Source organism: Sminthopsis crassicaudata, chromosome 2 (assembly GCF_048593235.1).
Source record: "Sminthopsis crassicaudata isolate SCR6 chromosome 2, ASM4859323v1, whole genome shotgun sequence".
NCBI lineage: Eukaryota > Metazoa > Chordata > Mammalia > Dasyuromorphia > Dasyuridae > Sminthopsis > Sminthopsis crassicaudata.
In genome coordinates, this window is record NC_133618.1 from 635165576 (window position 1) to 635182028 (window position 16453).

Consider the following 16453-nt stretch of genomic DNA (forward strand, 5'->3'; position numbering starts at 1 on the left):
TTAGCACCTTGAGGTGCCCTGAGTCTATCCAAGCCAAGCCAACAAGTATTTCCTAAGCAACTACTCTGAACTAGGAGCAGGGGACACAAGGGAAATAGGCTCTCCCTTCAGGGAGTTTATATTCTAAGGAAAGATAGAAGAGATGCACAAACAAATGGACACAATATGATCTGAGGACAGAAAGCAAGAACTGGAATTTCCAGAATGAAAAAACAATCTCTTAAAAAAACCCCGAATTTTGACCACTTGAAAGGCAACGGAGAACTGTATGAAGATGCCATCTGTACCTGTAAATTGTAAAAAGGGAGCATGCCTTTTGATAAGGAGCCTGAACAGCACTGAATATGGGTGATGGATGAAAAACTGATGCATTTGGTGGGTGCTGCAGTCCTACCCAGGGACGCTCAAAGACCCCAAAGGGAGCTGCCGGCATGCTGGGAGAGGAGGGGGCACCTTCAAGAACCCAGGACAGTAGGAAGGCACAGATGAGCTAGCTACACCCTCAGAGGGAGCATCCACAGGCAAACGACCACAGACTCCAGAACTGGTCTAAGGAGAGTTCTGAGGACTTGAGGCCATGATGGTGCCTGAGGTTGTGGATTTAGGGTGTGTGATATATGTACATATATGTGCATATGTATTTGTGTGTATATATATAATACATGTGTGATATATACATATGAGTGTGTGATATATACATATATGTGTGTATATTATACATGTGATATATACATATGAGTGTGATATATACATATATGTGTGTTTGTATATATTATACATGTATATTGTATACATTATGATATACATATGAGTGTGTGATATATACATATATGTATTTGTATTTGTATATATGTATATATTAATAATATGTGTATATACATATATGTATATGTATTTGCATATATACATATTTAGCTGTTGGAGGGCTATGCTTTGCTTGATTATGCATAGTTGACCCAAGAAAAATTTTATTTTTTTGCTAATTTTTTTAATAGAGGAGGGATGTTACGGACATGAAATGGCATGCATTTTTTCAGAATGTCTCTGTATTATACTAAAAGTTTTATTTTATTATGAGAAGTTTGAGTAATTGGCATAAGTAACATAAAACCAAAATTCTATGAGGTAGTGGATTTAGGGTGTGTGATAAAGTACATGTACATATATGTGTGTATGTACTTGTATATATGTACACATGAGTATATATTATACAAATATATGTATATATAGCTACTGGAAGGCTATACTTTGTTTATTTTGCATATTTGACTCAAGAAAAAATTTGTCCTTTTTTTCCCAGTAGGGAAGAAATGAGATGAAAAGAAAATTGATTTCCGTTCATTTTTTTTTAAATAGAGGAGAGTTGTTACAGATGGGAAATGGCGTTTCAGGGAAGGTGTCTGCATTGCTATACTAAAGGTTTTACTTTATGATGAGAAGTGGAAGAAATTGGCATAAGTAACATGAAAGTAAAATACATCCATACAATTGCAAATGATAAAAAAAAATACATGTTGGAAGAAAAAGCAAAGAAGGCCCTCTTTTCAGCATAATAATGACTAAACTTGGCCTAGAGAAGAACTGAGAAAATGCAGCTCCCCCCCACCCTCCCTGCCGAGGGGATGCGGGGCCGGGGGACGGCTGCCGAACACTCCAGCCATTGTCAGTCTCGCTGAGTGTGGCCTTTTTTTCTCTTCCTTTTGGAATCTTTGTTATTCAGGAATGAGGGAGATGTCAAAACAAAAGAAGTCGAGAAAGTAGTTTTATGAACAATAAAAAAGTTTTGTCTGCGGGTAGATTTCGAAGTTTCTTTGGTCCAGCCCCGTCATTTTCCAGGAAATTGACCAACCCCGTCTCTTTCCCGACCGCCTGCAGAGAAGCCCTTAGAGTCCCAGCTGAAGCTACACAAAACACAAGGGAGGCTTTTGCCTCGTTTGCGCCGAACTCTTTCAAGCTACAGAAAAGTCTATAGTTGTGTAAAGGACCCGGGTCTCCCATTCTATGAACCTCCGGGCTTTCAGAAACTTTTTCTGTGCCATATTCAATGTGAAAGGAGAGAGAGAGAGAGAGAGAGAGAGAGAGAGAGAGAGAGAGAGAGAGAGAGAGAGAGAGAGAGAGAGAGAGAGAGAGAGAGAGAGAGAGAGAGAGAGACAGAGAGACAGAGAGAGACAGAGAGACAGAGAGACAGAGACAGAGACAGACAGAGAGAGAGAGAGAGAGACAGAGAGAGAGAGAGACAGAGAGACAGAGAGAGAGACACACGGAGAGACACAGAGAGAGAGAGAGAGAGAGAGAGAGAGAGAAGAGAGAGAGAGACAGAGAGAGAGAGAGAGAGAGAGAGAGAGAGAGAGAGAGAGAGAGAGAGAGAGAGAGAGAGAGAGAGAGAGAGAGAGAGAGAGTCATTTACAGAATATTCCCTGAAGAGCCCATATCCACGCCTAAGCTCGCGATTCTCCTCCCCCTGGATCCTGGGTGTTCCCCCGGAGGGGAACCAGCCACCGGTGCGAGTGCAGCCTCTGACATCCTAGCTCGGAGACTCTGGGAAAGGCTCTGCCCTTCTCTGAGGGAAGCTGGCTGACTCTAGGCACTTGCCCGTCCGAATCTGTGGCGAAGGTTTCCTCCTTCCAAGAAACCAGGAGTTCCCTCCTGATGAAATCACAGCCCCGAACTAAATGGAAGTGGGGAGGGGGGAACCGCAACATTTCCTAGGAGCTGGTGGGAGCCTGGAAGGGCCCCCCCCCCGCCCGCCCACTCAAGGGGGCTGTGAAGGAGGCTCTTTGCTCCGCAAATCAAATGCTCTTTGGTGTGTATAAGAGGGCGCCGGGACTGGTCCCGAGAACTGCTCAGCGGGGATCACCTAACGGGAAAAGTCCTGCCCTCGCGGGCGGGAGGTGGTACCGGCGGGGACACCAAGCGAAGCCCGCCCGCTCCCTCTGCTCGCCCACACTCTCTCCGGAGAGAACTGTGCGTTCCCGAGCCAACCTGAGCTTCGGGCGCCCCCGGGAGCCCCTGTCCCCCACTTCCTAGCTCCCAGGTACTCGCGCGCCCGGTCCGCCCTCGGGCCCGCAGCCCAGCCCTCTCCCTCCCTCCTTGGCCCGCTCACTCACCCACGGCGCGGATGCGGAAGCCCCGCGGAGGGCGCAGCGCCCGGCGCAGCCAGGCGTCCCGCAGCACCTGTAGGCTGCCGGGCGGCCCGTGCACCAGCAGCACCCCGCGCCGCAGCCAGCCCTGGAAGGCCAGCCGGGAGGCGGCGCGGGCCAGGCTCGCGTTCCAGAAGCAGCGCACGTTGGCCCGACGGAAGGCACGAAAGAGCGCACGGCCCCCGAGCTCCCCATCCTCGGTCTCCGGGGCCCCAGCCGGCAGCAGCTCGTCCAGGCTCGCCTCGGTCGCCCCGAGCTCCGGGTCCGGGTCCGGGTCCGGCGCCCCGGAGGCGCCCCGCTCCCGCTCCTGCCGGCACAGCACCAACGCCAGCGAGCCGGGGGCCAGCTGCACGGGGCGCGCCATCTCTGCCGCCCCGCAACCCTGCAGCCTCGGCGGCCGCCCCGCAGCGCACAGCCCGCCGCCTCAGCCCGCAGCCCGGGGACAGGCTTACTGGACTGCTGCGGCGGCTGCCTAGGGAACGCGACTTTGGGGGCGGGGCCTGGGCTCCGGGGGGCCGGGAGGGGGCGGGGGCGGGGGCGGGGCCGGCAGCGAGCGAGGGTCCGGCACTAAGGTCAGTGAGAGGTTATTAACATCTTTTCCTCTAACTTCCTCATTTTTCAGAGGTGGACACTGATCAAGCCCATTGCCTCCGCGGCTGCCCCTAAACCCTTGAGTCTCAGCTGAGTCCGTATAAAAAAGGATTTTCCTGCCATAGGCATCCGGAGAAAGAACTAATGGAGACTGAATTTGAATCAAAGCTCACTATTTTCACCTTTTATTTTGTTTCTCTTCTTTCTCCCCAGTTTTTTTTCCTTTTGTTCTGATTTTCCTTGCCCAACATGACTAATGTGGAAATATGTTTAAAATGATTGTACATGTATAACCTATATCAGGTTGCTGTCTTGGGGAGGAGGGAGGGAAGGGAGGGAGAAAAAATTTTGGAATTCAGAATCTTACAAAAATGAATGTTGAAAACTATCTTTACATATAATTGGAAAAATAAAAGCTTATTACGTGAAAATTAAATAAAATAAAAAAGGATTCCTCCCCCCCCCCAAAAAAAAAAAGCTGAGCTGCTTCAAGCTAAAGCTTCCTCAGTTCCTGGGGCACAGTGTCCTCCAAAGGCCTGTTACATTTTGTTACAAAGAGAAACACCCAGAGAACAGAACAGGGACATATCCTAGGAGCTCAACCGCCTTTGGTCATATAAAATTCAAGCATCAGCATGGTGAACCAAAGGATGGGGATGGGAAGCTAGGTTTGTTCTAGTTCCAATGTTGCTTGTAACTCTTTTTTGGGGCATTGGGCAAAGCATATCCCTGTGCACCTCAGTTTCTCCTACTTAAATTCAGGAGGTTGGATTAGAGAGGAACAAACAAACAAGGTCGATTGCACCCAGAGCATTGTACTAGGAACAAAGATCATGTGACTAACTGTGTGTGTGTGTGTGTGTGTGTGTGTGTGTGTGTGTGTGTGTGTGTGTAGGGAATGTGTGTGTCCTGTTGTGCCCAGAGCTTTGAGCTTTGTGGTAGGATGGGAGAGACAGGATATTAAGCATAGCTTGATAAACTGGTAATACCTCTGGGGCTTCCTTCCAACTCTTAACATTCGATGATTGGAATGGATTTGGAGATTGTTCCCATCACTGGGACAGACCATTAACCTAGGACTTCCACACTATTATAGAAACTGGAAAGAGATAGCCCTTCTCCTTCCCTCAAGATCTAAGGTTCTATGAGATTATTCTTATTCCTGGTATGGATCCCAAGCTCAGTAGTGAGCCATCCAGTTCACTGCAAGGTGTGAAGGAAGCACATTGTCAGAATGGAGACATCTCTCTCCAGTCTGTTGGCAACTCTTGTCTTTCAGTTGGAGAACCAATGGCTAAATGATGATGTATGAATGTCATGAAATATTATTGTTCTATAAGAAACGATCAGCAGGATGATTTCAGAGAGGCCTGGAGAGACTTACATCAACTGATGCTTACTGAAGGGAGTAGAACCAAGAGAACATTGCACACAGCAACAAGAAGATTATATGATGATCAATTTGGACAGACATAGCTCTTTTCAACAGTGAGGTGATTCACACCAGTGTTGTGATGTAGAGAGCCCTCTGAATCCGGAGAGAGGACTATGGGGACTGAATGTGGATCACAACATAGTATTTTCAGCTTTTTTTGTTTTTGTTTGCTTGTTTTTTTTCTCATTTTTTCCCTTTTTGATCTAATTTTACTTGTACAGCATGATAAATACGGAAATATGTATAGAAGAATTGCATATGTTTAACATTTACTGGATTACTTGCTGTCTAGGGGAGGGGAAAGGAAGGAAGGGAGAGAGAAAAATTAAGAACACAAGGTTTTGCAAGGGTGAATGTTGAAAGCTATCTTTACATGTATTTTGAAAATAAAAAGCTATTATTAATTTTTAAAAATAGTCCAAGGGTTCACCAAGAGTCAGATATTAACAACAATAACAAATTAGGACTTGGTGCTTTTGTCCCCAAGGGTGGGTTGGTTGTACACCCAAACATTATTCTGGATAGAGCCCATCCAGGGGTCTGGAGGCAACGAACCTATGATTTTATCTGCATAGGGAGTTCCCAGTGAAGAAATGCTTTTCTCTGACACAAATGGGCACCTGCTTGGGCAATTATAGTTTTCTGAGGGCAGGCAGGGGTTAAATCACATGATCCCAAAATGAGGGTATGGCAGAGACTAAACCTGAATCAGCCCTCCTGACTCAGAAGCCACCTCACTAGTGTTGAGGTGATGGAGTCTTTAGAACCATCACTATCATTTGGAAAATGTTTTCCTGAAAGCAGAGGACTGAGGTCCACCCTCCTGTTCCAGGCTCCACAATTCTCTGCCTCCACTCTCTGGCCCGAGTGTCAGGATCATTCCCTTTTCCTTCCTTTCTTAAAGGATGCTCTTCACCTAGGGCTGAAAACCTGTTTGGTGACCTAAAGCACAAAGGAGAAATCTGACCTAAGAGCAGAGAAGCCAGGAACTCCCACTGCTGATTCTGATCTGCAGCCGTGGACAATGCCAGCATTTAACCTGTGGGCCTCTCCCTTGGGAAGAGGAAGATGGCAGTCAGATCTTGTACGGGAAAAGAACTGAACGTGCCAGGGTAAAGAGTGCCCCTGCCCTCCTCTCAGATAAGAAAAAATACCAGCCTGGGGCAAATCCCAGTTCTCTGACATATGGGAATAGCCAGTGCTTCTCTCTGTCTCTCTTTGTGTGTGTGTGTGTGTGTGTGTGTGTGTGTGTGTGTGTGTGTGTGTGTGTGTTTCTCTCTCCCTCTCTCTCTGTCTCTGTCTCTCTCTCTCTTTCCCTCTATCTCTGTCTCTCTCTCTCTTTCCCTCTCTCTCTCTCCCCCACCTTTCTCTGTCTGTTTCTGTCTCTTTCTCTTTTTTCTTTTGTCTCTTTTCCTCTCCTCTTCCCTGTCTTCCTGCCTCTCTCTTTCTTAATCTGACCACTGATTTTGGAAGAATATAGAATCAATACTTTAAAAACATAGCCACGTGCCTAGTTTAAGGGAAGTATGGGAAATCATTTTACCAGCAAATATCCCAATCTATCTTAACTCAGTGCTTGCATCTTTAAAGGATAACTTTAGTTCAGGGGTTGTCAGTCAACCAGTGCTTACTGTTGGAAAGGCACTGTGGTAAAAGTGATTTGTCCAAGGTCACCAACCATCCGAGGAGGGATTTGAACTCAGGCTTCCTGACTCTGAATCTCGAACTATTCATTCATTTCATCAGGTATTCATAACCATTTTTAAGGGATCATGGATGAAACCTAGGGACCTCTTCTCAGAATCATGTCTTTAAATGTATAAAATAATCACAAAACCAATTAAATTGGAATAGTTATCAACTTTTTTTTTTCAAAACAAGTTTCTGGATGCTAGGTTAAGAGCTCCTTCTTGAATTACACTAAGTTGCCTCAAAAAAATAAAGGAAAGAAGAAGGAAGAGGGAAAGAAAGAAAAGAAAGGAAGGAAGGAAGGAAGGAAGGAAGGAAGGAAGGAAAGAAGGAAGGAAGGAAGGAAGGAAGGAAGGAAGGAAGGAAGAAAGGAAGAAAGAAAGGAAGAAAGAAAGAAAGAAAGGAAGAAAGAAAGAAAGAAAGAAAGAAAGAAAGAAAGAAAGAAAGAAAGAAAGAAAGAAAGAAAGAAAGAAAGAAAGAAAGAAAGAAAGAAAGAAAGAAAGAAAGAAAGAAAGAAAGAAAGAAAAGAAAGAAAGAAAGGAAGGAAGGAAGGAAGGAAGGAAGGAAGGAAGGAAGGAAGAGAAAGAAAGGAAGGAAGAAGAAGGAAGAAAGGAAGGAAGAAGGAGGAAGGAAAGGAGGGAAGGAGAGAGGGAGGGAGAGAAGGAAAGAGGAAGGGAGAGAAGGCAAGAGAGAGGAGGGAAGGCAAGAGAGAGGAGGAAAGAAAGGAAGGAGGAAAGAAAGGAAGGAGGAAAGGAAGGAAGGAAAAGAAAAAGAAGCCCCCTAATACTTTGAATCCACTCCCATTTTTTAGAACCCATGTTCAATGCAACCCCTAACAGAAAAGCCATGCTCAACCTGCTCACAGGTGATAATTTCCCCATTGAGACTTCACAAAGCACTCTTTGTTCTGTATGTGTTCAATGGGTTTTATCAGGAATTGTTGCCATGCCAAAATTATGGGTTTGTGTCCCATATCCCTCCTAGAAATAACTGGAGTTGGACCCAGGACTAGGCTTTCTGGGTGATCCTAAGCTAATCCCATCTTCCCCTGCCCCCCCCCACTTCTCAAATCTAAAATAAAAAGGTTGAATTAGATAACCTCCAATGTCCTTTCCATCTTTCCAATTTGTGCATTTATCAGCTGGATTCAAATACTGCCTAGACCCAATCAGTGGCTCTGTCACCTTGGGTTAGTCATTTCTATCTGAACCTCTGAATTTCCTCATTAGTAAAGCATGGCTAATATTTGTAAAGGAGATTTATGTCGATGGATGAAAGAGTGAATATATGGTTTAAAAGTGCTTTGTCAATCTAAAATCACTCATTTCTACTTTCTTTTACAATCCAGCTAGGAGAGCTGGCTGGTGCAGTGGGCTGGATCTGAATCAGTAAGATATGAGTTCAAATATAGCCTCAGACACTTACTCCTTTTGTGACCCTGACTACTTTAGTTACTTTTCCTCATCTCTAAAATGGGAATAATAATAACGTGTATATTGTTGTGAGGGTCAAATGTGATAATAATTACAAAGTACTAAGCACAATGCCCGGCATATAATAAGCACCATATAAGTATTAATTATTATTATTGGCTATTATCTGGCTTAATCACAACCTTCTACCTGAGACCTTTCCAGATCCTAGGGCTCCCCCACCACACACAGATGCTAGTGCCTTCCAAAAAGAGTTACTTTGCTTTTCCTGTGCATTTTTGTATTTACTTTTATTTGAATGTGTTTTCTCTCCAATAGAAGGTAATCTTTGGAGGCGGGGTCTATTGCGTGTTTATCTCTGTATCCTATGTTCCTGGTGCACAGCAGGCTGTTGCATTCCCTGTGGAATAATAATAATAATTGCTAATGTTATATAGCATTTTAAGGTTTTTAGAAGCGTTTTATGTTATCTCATCTGGGCCCAGGGATTGTTTTGTGTTTGATCCTTAATTTCTGATGTGTCACACAGTGCCTAGCTCCTTAATAAATACACATTAAATAAGTGAATGAATGAGCAAATAAGTGAATGGTTAATGAATGAGTGAATGAATGAATAAACAAATGAACAAATGAATGAATGAGTGAACGAATGGGCCAGTGGAACACAAACTAGCTTTGGATGCAGAAGTGCTTGTTTCAATCCCTGTGACTTAAGACAGTTCATTTAATCTTAACCTCGGTTTTAGCATTGGCTTTAGACAAGATCACCTCCTGGTCCGTTCCAGCTGTGGTCTATAACTCTACAGATGTTATTTCTGAGCTCTAGAAAGGATGGTGGTGCCCAGAGAGAAGCAGGTACTTCTTAAAGGTTTGTTGATTGGATTTTACTTAAAATTGCCTTTGAAAACTAAGCCTCTGGGTGCTTGGCTCTCTGAGGTCTCCAGTGCCCCAGAAGGGGCCTGCTACTAGGAGGGGGCTTTTCTTTCCCATGCTGGTGAAGTTTTAGAACCTTTTTCGTCGAGGCTCCTTATAGCCGAGGTCAGAGGGGAAGCTGATGGGCTCCAAAACAGGGGTTAAGGCCCCTTCTCAGGGGAACCCAGGAGACCCCTGTGGGAAGAAGGCTGGACCCTGCCCAGACATTCTGCCAGTTAGCCAGTCTTGACATTGACACTGACCCTTCCTCCCCCTTTTTAAAGCTGATCAGGCAAACAGAGCCCAGCCAGGCAGGTGGGGGTCAGGAGATCAGGCTGAATCTCCGGCTTTTTAGGAGAAGGGGTAGTCTGGAGAACACTTCCCACTGAGGGGGAGGAGGGTGCAAGGCTTGGGGAGCCCTGGTGGCCCTTGGCCCCCATTTACATGCAAATCCTCTGAAGGGAGCTGGCTCCCAGCCAGCTGCCGAAGCTAGGCTCAAAGAAGCTCAGTCTCCCATCCCTCCCCCCTGCCAGCCTGAGTCTCTCCTCCCAGGCTTTGGGAAAAGAGCAGGGGAAGAAAGGGTATGAGGGCATTTTTCTTCTGAGCCCACTGTGAATATTAATGATAGAAACAAATGCAAAATATACTGGCTTCAGAGTCAGAGGACTTAGGTTCAAATACCAGCTCTGCTATTTATTCTCTGTGGGACTTTACTCATCTGAAAATACAATTAAATTAGGAGGAAAACAGTTGTGGGGCAGGGTAGGGGGAATCTATGTAGCAAGTCTCTCTTATAAAAGTCTCACATCCAAGATATATAAGGAAATGATTCCTATAAATAAGAACAAGAGTCATTCCCTAATTGACAAATGGTTAAATGTGATGCTCGGACAGTTCTCAAAGGCAAAACCCAAACTATCTGTGATCAAATAACTAATATTTAGCCAATACAAATTTAGGCAACTCTGATTCAGGATTCTACCTCTGTCTCAGTTTGACAAACTTGATAAAAATAGTAAATGTTGAAGGAGCTAGGGAAAGCAGGCTCATTAATGCATTCTTAATGGAGTTGGGAGGTAGTTCAGACATACTGGAAATGAGTTTGGAAAAGTTACTAAGGCTTTGACCCAGGACAGAAGTGTTTGGTCTATACTCCAGTCAAAGAAAAAGAGAAAAAGACGTGTATGCACAAAAATATTTATAGCAGCTCCTTTTGCAGTGGCTAAAAATTGGATATGACTATCCATTAGGGAGTGGCTGAACAAGTAGGATATGTTCATTCCAGGATGTTCCCTCTGTTATTTTCTATTTATCCTGGGATAGATGGAATGTTCAGAGAGGACTAGCACCTTTAATTCAAGGGCTTGCCAGACCCTTTTCAGAGATTCCTTTCCACCTTTGGTGTCTACTGCCACTCAACTCTCTCTCACCTGTGGTTCCAAGAAGCTGTAGCACATGCAAAAGCCACAGCCCAGTAAAACCATCTCTATAAATAGTTTACACAAGGTTGAAGGTAAGCAATAGACCTCAGACCCTCTGAAAAGTTAGAGATGTCTTCCCTAAGTTTGTGAAACTTTCCTCCAACAAAATGGGTAGAGGAGAACATTTTCCCCCCCAGTGGCTGTGAAAGCAGCTGAAATAGGAGCTACGAAGCACTTAGAGCTTTGTCAGCTATGGAAGAAGCGAAGGTCATCCACTCTGGGCAACCCTGCCTCACTCAGATCCAATTCACACGCAAGCCAAGACCTCTTCAAAAACTAAGAACAAGCAACAACTGTAACAGTTATCCCTACCTAACTTTGTTGTTGTTCAGTTGTTTCAGGTGTTCACAACCTTTCTTGACCACATTTCTGGTTTTCTTGGCAAAGATACTGAAGGAAGCTGAGACAAACGGGGTTAAGTGACTTACCCAGGGTCACTCAACTAGTGAGTCTGTGAGGCTGGATTTGAATTCAGGAGAACAAATTTTCTGGTGCTAGGCCCAATGCTCTGTGCCCTATGATGATACCTAGCAGTACTTTGTATGTATTTGTATGCATATTGTCTCTCCAATTGAATCATAAGCTCATTGAGATCAAAGACTCTTTTGTATCCTTAGCACTTGGCCAAGTATCTGACACATAGTAAGTACTTAATAAAATATTGATTTTATATATATATATATATATATATATATATATATATATATATATATATATATATATATATATACCATTTTGTCATATAAAGTGACAAAAGAGATAACTTCAGAGAAACCTGGGAAGACACCTTTGAATTGATAGAGTTCATTAAATATAACCAGGAGATAAGATAACAAAAATCTTGTAAAATAAAATCCACAATTCCAGGATCCCGATGACAAATCATACACCTACAAGAGAAGTGACGGATTAAAAATGCAGAATGAAGCCTATGTTTTTGGACATGACCAATGTGGGAATCTATTTCATTTGACTATGCATATTTATTCCTAGGGTTTCTCTTTCCTTTTCAATGGTGAAAGGAGGAGAAAAAAGGATGGGGTTAAAAAATGAGAACTGAAGGTCAGAAGAACCATAGACTAGGAGGATAGCTCTGAAAGTAACATGATAGATTTGTTATATACTTAAAACAGAAAAAGCAAGCACTACATAGCAGAGATGAGAAGCTTCATGTAACAAGCCCTTCTTCTGTTCTACAATATATATAGAAATGTTTGTGTAATTTGGTTTTTAACTTTGGAATAAAAAAAAAATACATGAGTTAGATCAGCTAAACATCTTTATAGACCCTTGCAAGTTTGAACTCCATGATCCCTTGACTGAGGCTATGACTAAAGTACATTGTTATTATTTCACAGTTCTTAGCATAATTTGTTTCAATAAGACTGACTTTGTTTTTGTTTTTTAATTCTAGGCAATCTCAAGAATCCGAACAAGAAACATTCAGACACAGCCAATTGTTTTGATTGACCTTATATTTGTTACAAGGGCTTGGCTTTTTTGTTTTTCCTTTGGTAGGAAGGTAAGAGTGGGAGGGAAAAGGAAGAAGAGGAAGAAGGGGGGAAAGAAGAAAAAGAAGGTATTTGAGGCATCTTTTAGAAAACTGTAGAGAAGAGAGCTGAAGGAAGATCAGAAAGAAGCACAGATAAACAGTTAGCTTTGAAAGTTACAGATTGAATTGATCTTATACTTAGAAAGAAAGATCAGATTACTTTTGAATTTTTTCAGTTGTTTACGTCAGACACTGAGTTCTTACCACCGAGTGTTAGGCTCTATTATCCTTCACTTATGGGCCTAATCTGCTCCACTAATGAACCTCTCTATTGTAAAAGTCAGAACCAAATTGTTTTTGAAGCCTACTACTTTGTAGTAGAGTTTGACATCTGATAGTCAATTGTCTGGAGGAGATGGAAGAGAAAATACATTAATTTTTAAAAATCAAGCTATACATAATAGGTATATGCAGTTTCATATACAATCCTGTTCTACTATGTATATGGAAATACTCATTCTATTCAGTCTTTATTAAGTTCAGAATAAAAATTCTACTATTACTAGTAATGACTGTTATTATTATTATTATATCTAGCATTTAAATAATACTTTTAAGCATTTTTCAAAGTCTTTTACATCTTTTATCTTATTGAATCTTCTTAGTAATCTGGGGAGGTAGATGCTATTATTATTCCCATTTTACAGATGGGGAGATTTAGGCAGAAAGAGATTAAGTGAATTGTTCAGGATCACAGCCAATAAATTGTTTGGGACAAGATTTAAATTAAGGTCTTCCTAATTCCAAGTACAGCATCCTTGCCACCATACCATCTAGCTGTCGAAATATAGATGACTTTTGTGGTTTCCAAAGCATTGAAATGTGTGTTTCTATGCATTGTCATTATCATGTCAATGAGACAACAACAATAATAATGATATAATAATAACTAGCACTTGAAGGTTTGCAAAGAACTAGACCTGAACTCAGAAAGACCATAGTCAAGTTATTTAGGCACCCTGTGCCCCAATTTTTCTAGCTATAAGAGGGAGATAATCATACTTCTGCAGTTTACCTTAAAGGTTGTTTTGAAGATTAAATGAAAATATAAGTCCTTTATAATTTGTTTTTTTCTGAGGCAATTGAGGTTAACTGACTTGCCCAGGAAGTGTTAAGGGTCTGAGGTCAAATCTGAACTCAGGTCTTCCTGACTTCAGGGCTGGTGCTCTATCCACCACCCCACCTAGCTGCCACTACAAACCTTAAAGCCCTAGCAGTTATTATTGATGTTATTATTTCACAATTATTTTCATTTTACAGAAGAAGCAACTATTCTTCAGAGAAATAACATGCCAATAATCACATAGCTAGAAGGGGAAAGAGGCTGAATTTGAACCCTGACTTCTAAGACCAACCACCTCACTGCTACACTGTGGGGAAGTTCTCTCAAAAGCTAACTTTTTTTGCTCACATTGTCGTACTTCATCGACATTTCCAAAGTACCACAGGGCTAGGTCCCAGGTCCCAGGAGCTGGGAGGGGGAATGTTGGCTGCAGGACTTTTATTGGAAGGCCCTTTAGAGATCATCTTCATTTTATGGACAAGGAAACTGAGGCTGAGTGTGGTCATGGTTTGTGTGGCTCATACCACGCGGTGAGGGGCAGAGCTGAGCTTCAGGACCAGGGCTTTTGACTCCCAAGCTACAGTTTCTTAGCACTGCTGGGACCCCCAAACCCCGCTTCTCATCTTCCTCAGAGAAAGCAGCAAAGAATGGGCAAATCCAAGTCCTTGGAATTCAGGAGGGCAGAACCTCGGTCTCTTTTATACCTCCCCGGCTGACAAGGCAGACTTTCCAAAGATGAAAAAGGGGGATTTTCAATCCTGTTCCCACTCACTGCCAGTTCAGGCCTGAGCTTCTCTGCTGAGCTTGTCATCCGGGAGACCAATTAGTGCCTACTCGGATTGGAAAAGCTGTCTCTTACAGCCCTGGCTGAGTGCACAGGCTCATTTCACACAAGACACAAACAAGCTGGGGTCACAAGGTTGACCTGGACAAGATTCAAACCAGGATTCTGCTCTTACCAGCCTTCCCAATCCCCCAACCCTTTAATTAAAAAAATTTTTTTCATTTACCAGTAGGGGAACAATGGTGGGAAGAAGCCAAAGGGTTCCACAAATTTAATACCCCTCCAAGATGACGCTCTAATTTCCTACAGATACTTAGGACAAAGCTTATTAGAGCCAAACGCTTTCATCTGATTGGCTTGAAATCCTTTAACTAGGTACCAGAGAGTGGGCCCTAAGTTTTACAGCCCCTGGTTTTTAGAGAGCCAGAGAAAGATGGAATCTCCTAATTGAAAGGAACTCTTCATCCAACCCGGTCCCCAAGACAAAAGTCCCAACAAGTGGCCATGCAGCCTCAGCCCAAAGTCCTCCGATTGGGAAGAAGCGACCGGTTCTGCTTCGGGACAACTTCAATTCATAGGACATTTCCCTGCTTGCTGCACAGTCTGCCCCACTTTTGCTCCTCATTCAGACCTCTGAGGCCAAAAAGAACAGCATCAAACCTTCTTCCACTTGCCAGCCATTTGATTACAAAGACACCTACCATGTGCATCCTGGTATTTCTTTTCTTCAGGCTAAACATCCCCGGTCCCTTCACTTGATCCTCAGGGACATGAGCTAAGGCTCTTCTCCTTTCTCTGAATTCTCTCTAGCTTATCAGGGTCCTTTGTCCAGTGTAGCACCTGGAACTGAACACAGGTTCCATTTCTGGCTATCGGGATCCTGGGAACTTCCCCCGCTTTCCCCCACCAGTAATGCACAGTAAGATTTCATCCGCTTTTGGTCACCATACCACATTGTTGCCTCACATTGAACTTCCATTCCCTTAATAACCTCAGACCTTTTTCAGAAAATAGCTGCCTAACTAACTATTCCTCCTCCATCTTGGGCTTATGAAGCTTTTTAAAAATTTTTAAGCCTGAATCCTAATTTCATTTTCTTAGATCCAGCTCAACGACCCTCCCTGCCACCATCTCTGTGATCCTAACTCATTCAGGGAGTTAACTTGTTGATCCATCTTGCCTTATTTAATGAGCTTGCCATTAAGGTCTTTCTCCAAGCTATCGAGGCTATTCTCCCAATTTTCTCTCTGCTGTCAATCTGATCCTTCTGCCTCCTCCTCAGCCATGTCCTGGCCGCTTTTCCCTGTTGTATCTCAGTTCTTCTCTCCTCTCTGCCAGTGACCTAATCAGATCTCTCATACATTCAACTATCTCCCAGCTGATAACAAGATCATGTATCCAGACCCAGCCTGTCTCTTGAGGGCCAGTCTTGAATCTCTAACCACCTCCAGACACTGTCGCTTGGATGTCCCACGGGCATCTCACACTCAACATGTCCACAGCAGGACAAATTATCTTTTCCCCTCTCTCATTTTCCTATTTCTATCTAGGGGGCAGCAGCATTGAGCCAATGGACAAACTAGAAGTCACCCTTGATCCTCTCTTCTCATTCACTTCTCCCCACTACCCAATATGTGGCTGAGTTCTAACAATTTCATCTCCTCAATATCTCCTCCATCTTTCCCCTTCTCTACTTATACCAAAACCATTTTGGCCCAAATCCTCATCCCTTCTTGCCTAGACTGTTACAGCAAAAGATTCCTAACCGGTGTCCCCTCGCTGATTCACCAGTCATACAACCAGCAACCAAGTTAATATTCTTCTTTTTTTTTTTTTCCTACTGAAGCAATTGGGGTTAAGTGACTTGCCCAGAGTCACACAGCTAGGAAGTGTTAAGTTTCTGAGACCAGATTTGAATTCAGGTCCTCCTGACTTCAGGGCTGGTGTTCTATCCACTGTACCAACTAGCTGCCTCCCAAGTTAGTATTCTTTTCTTTTCTTTTTTTTTTTTCCCTGAGAAAATTGGGGTTAAGTGACTTGCCCAGGGTCACACAGCTAGAAAGTATTAAGTGTCTGAGGTCACATTTGAACTCAGTCCTCCTGACTTCCAGGCTGGTGCTTTATCCACTGGGCCACCTAGCTGCCTCCCAAGTTAATATTCTTATCATACAGGCTGGCCATGTCACTCCCTTGCTCAGGAGGTTCCAGGAGTTGGTTCCCCATGCCAACTACAAACTCATCTTTCAGCATTTAGAGTTCGTGACCATCTGTCTTCAACCTCTCATGCTAATCTCATGTGATTATGGGCATGCATTTTACACTCCAAACAGACGACTCACTTTCCCTCTGTGTGATCCTCCATATCCCACCTCC

General features: G+C 43.5%; 1 protein-coding gene across 1 annotated transcript in view; it reads right to left on the bottom strand.

The window, feature by feature from the left end:
• STOX1 (storkhead box 1) overlaps window positions 1–3595 on the bottom strand; it is a 71924-nt gene extending 68329 nt beyond the window's left edge. The window contains exon 1 of the mRNA XM_074296572.1: window positions 3108–3595. Coding sequence (XP_074152673.1) covers window positions 3108–3504 — 397 coding nt within the window. The 5' untranslated portion in view covers window positions 3505–3595. The remainder of the gene's footprint in view (window positions 1–3107) is intronic.
• Window positions 3596–16453: the final 12858 nt, after the last annotated feature.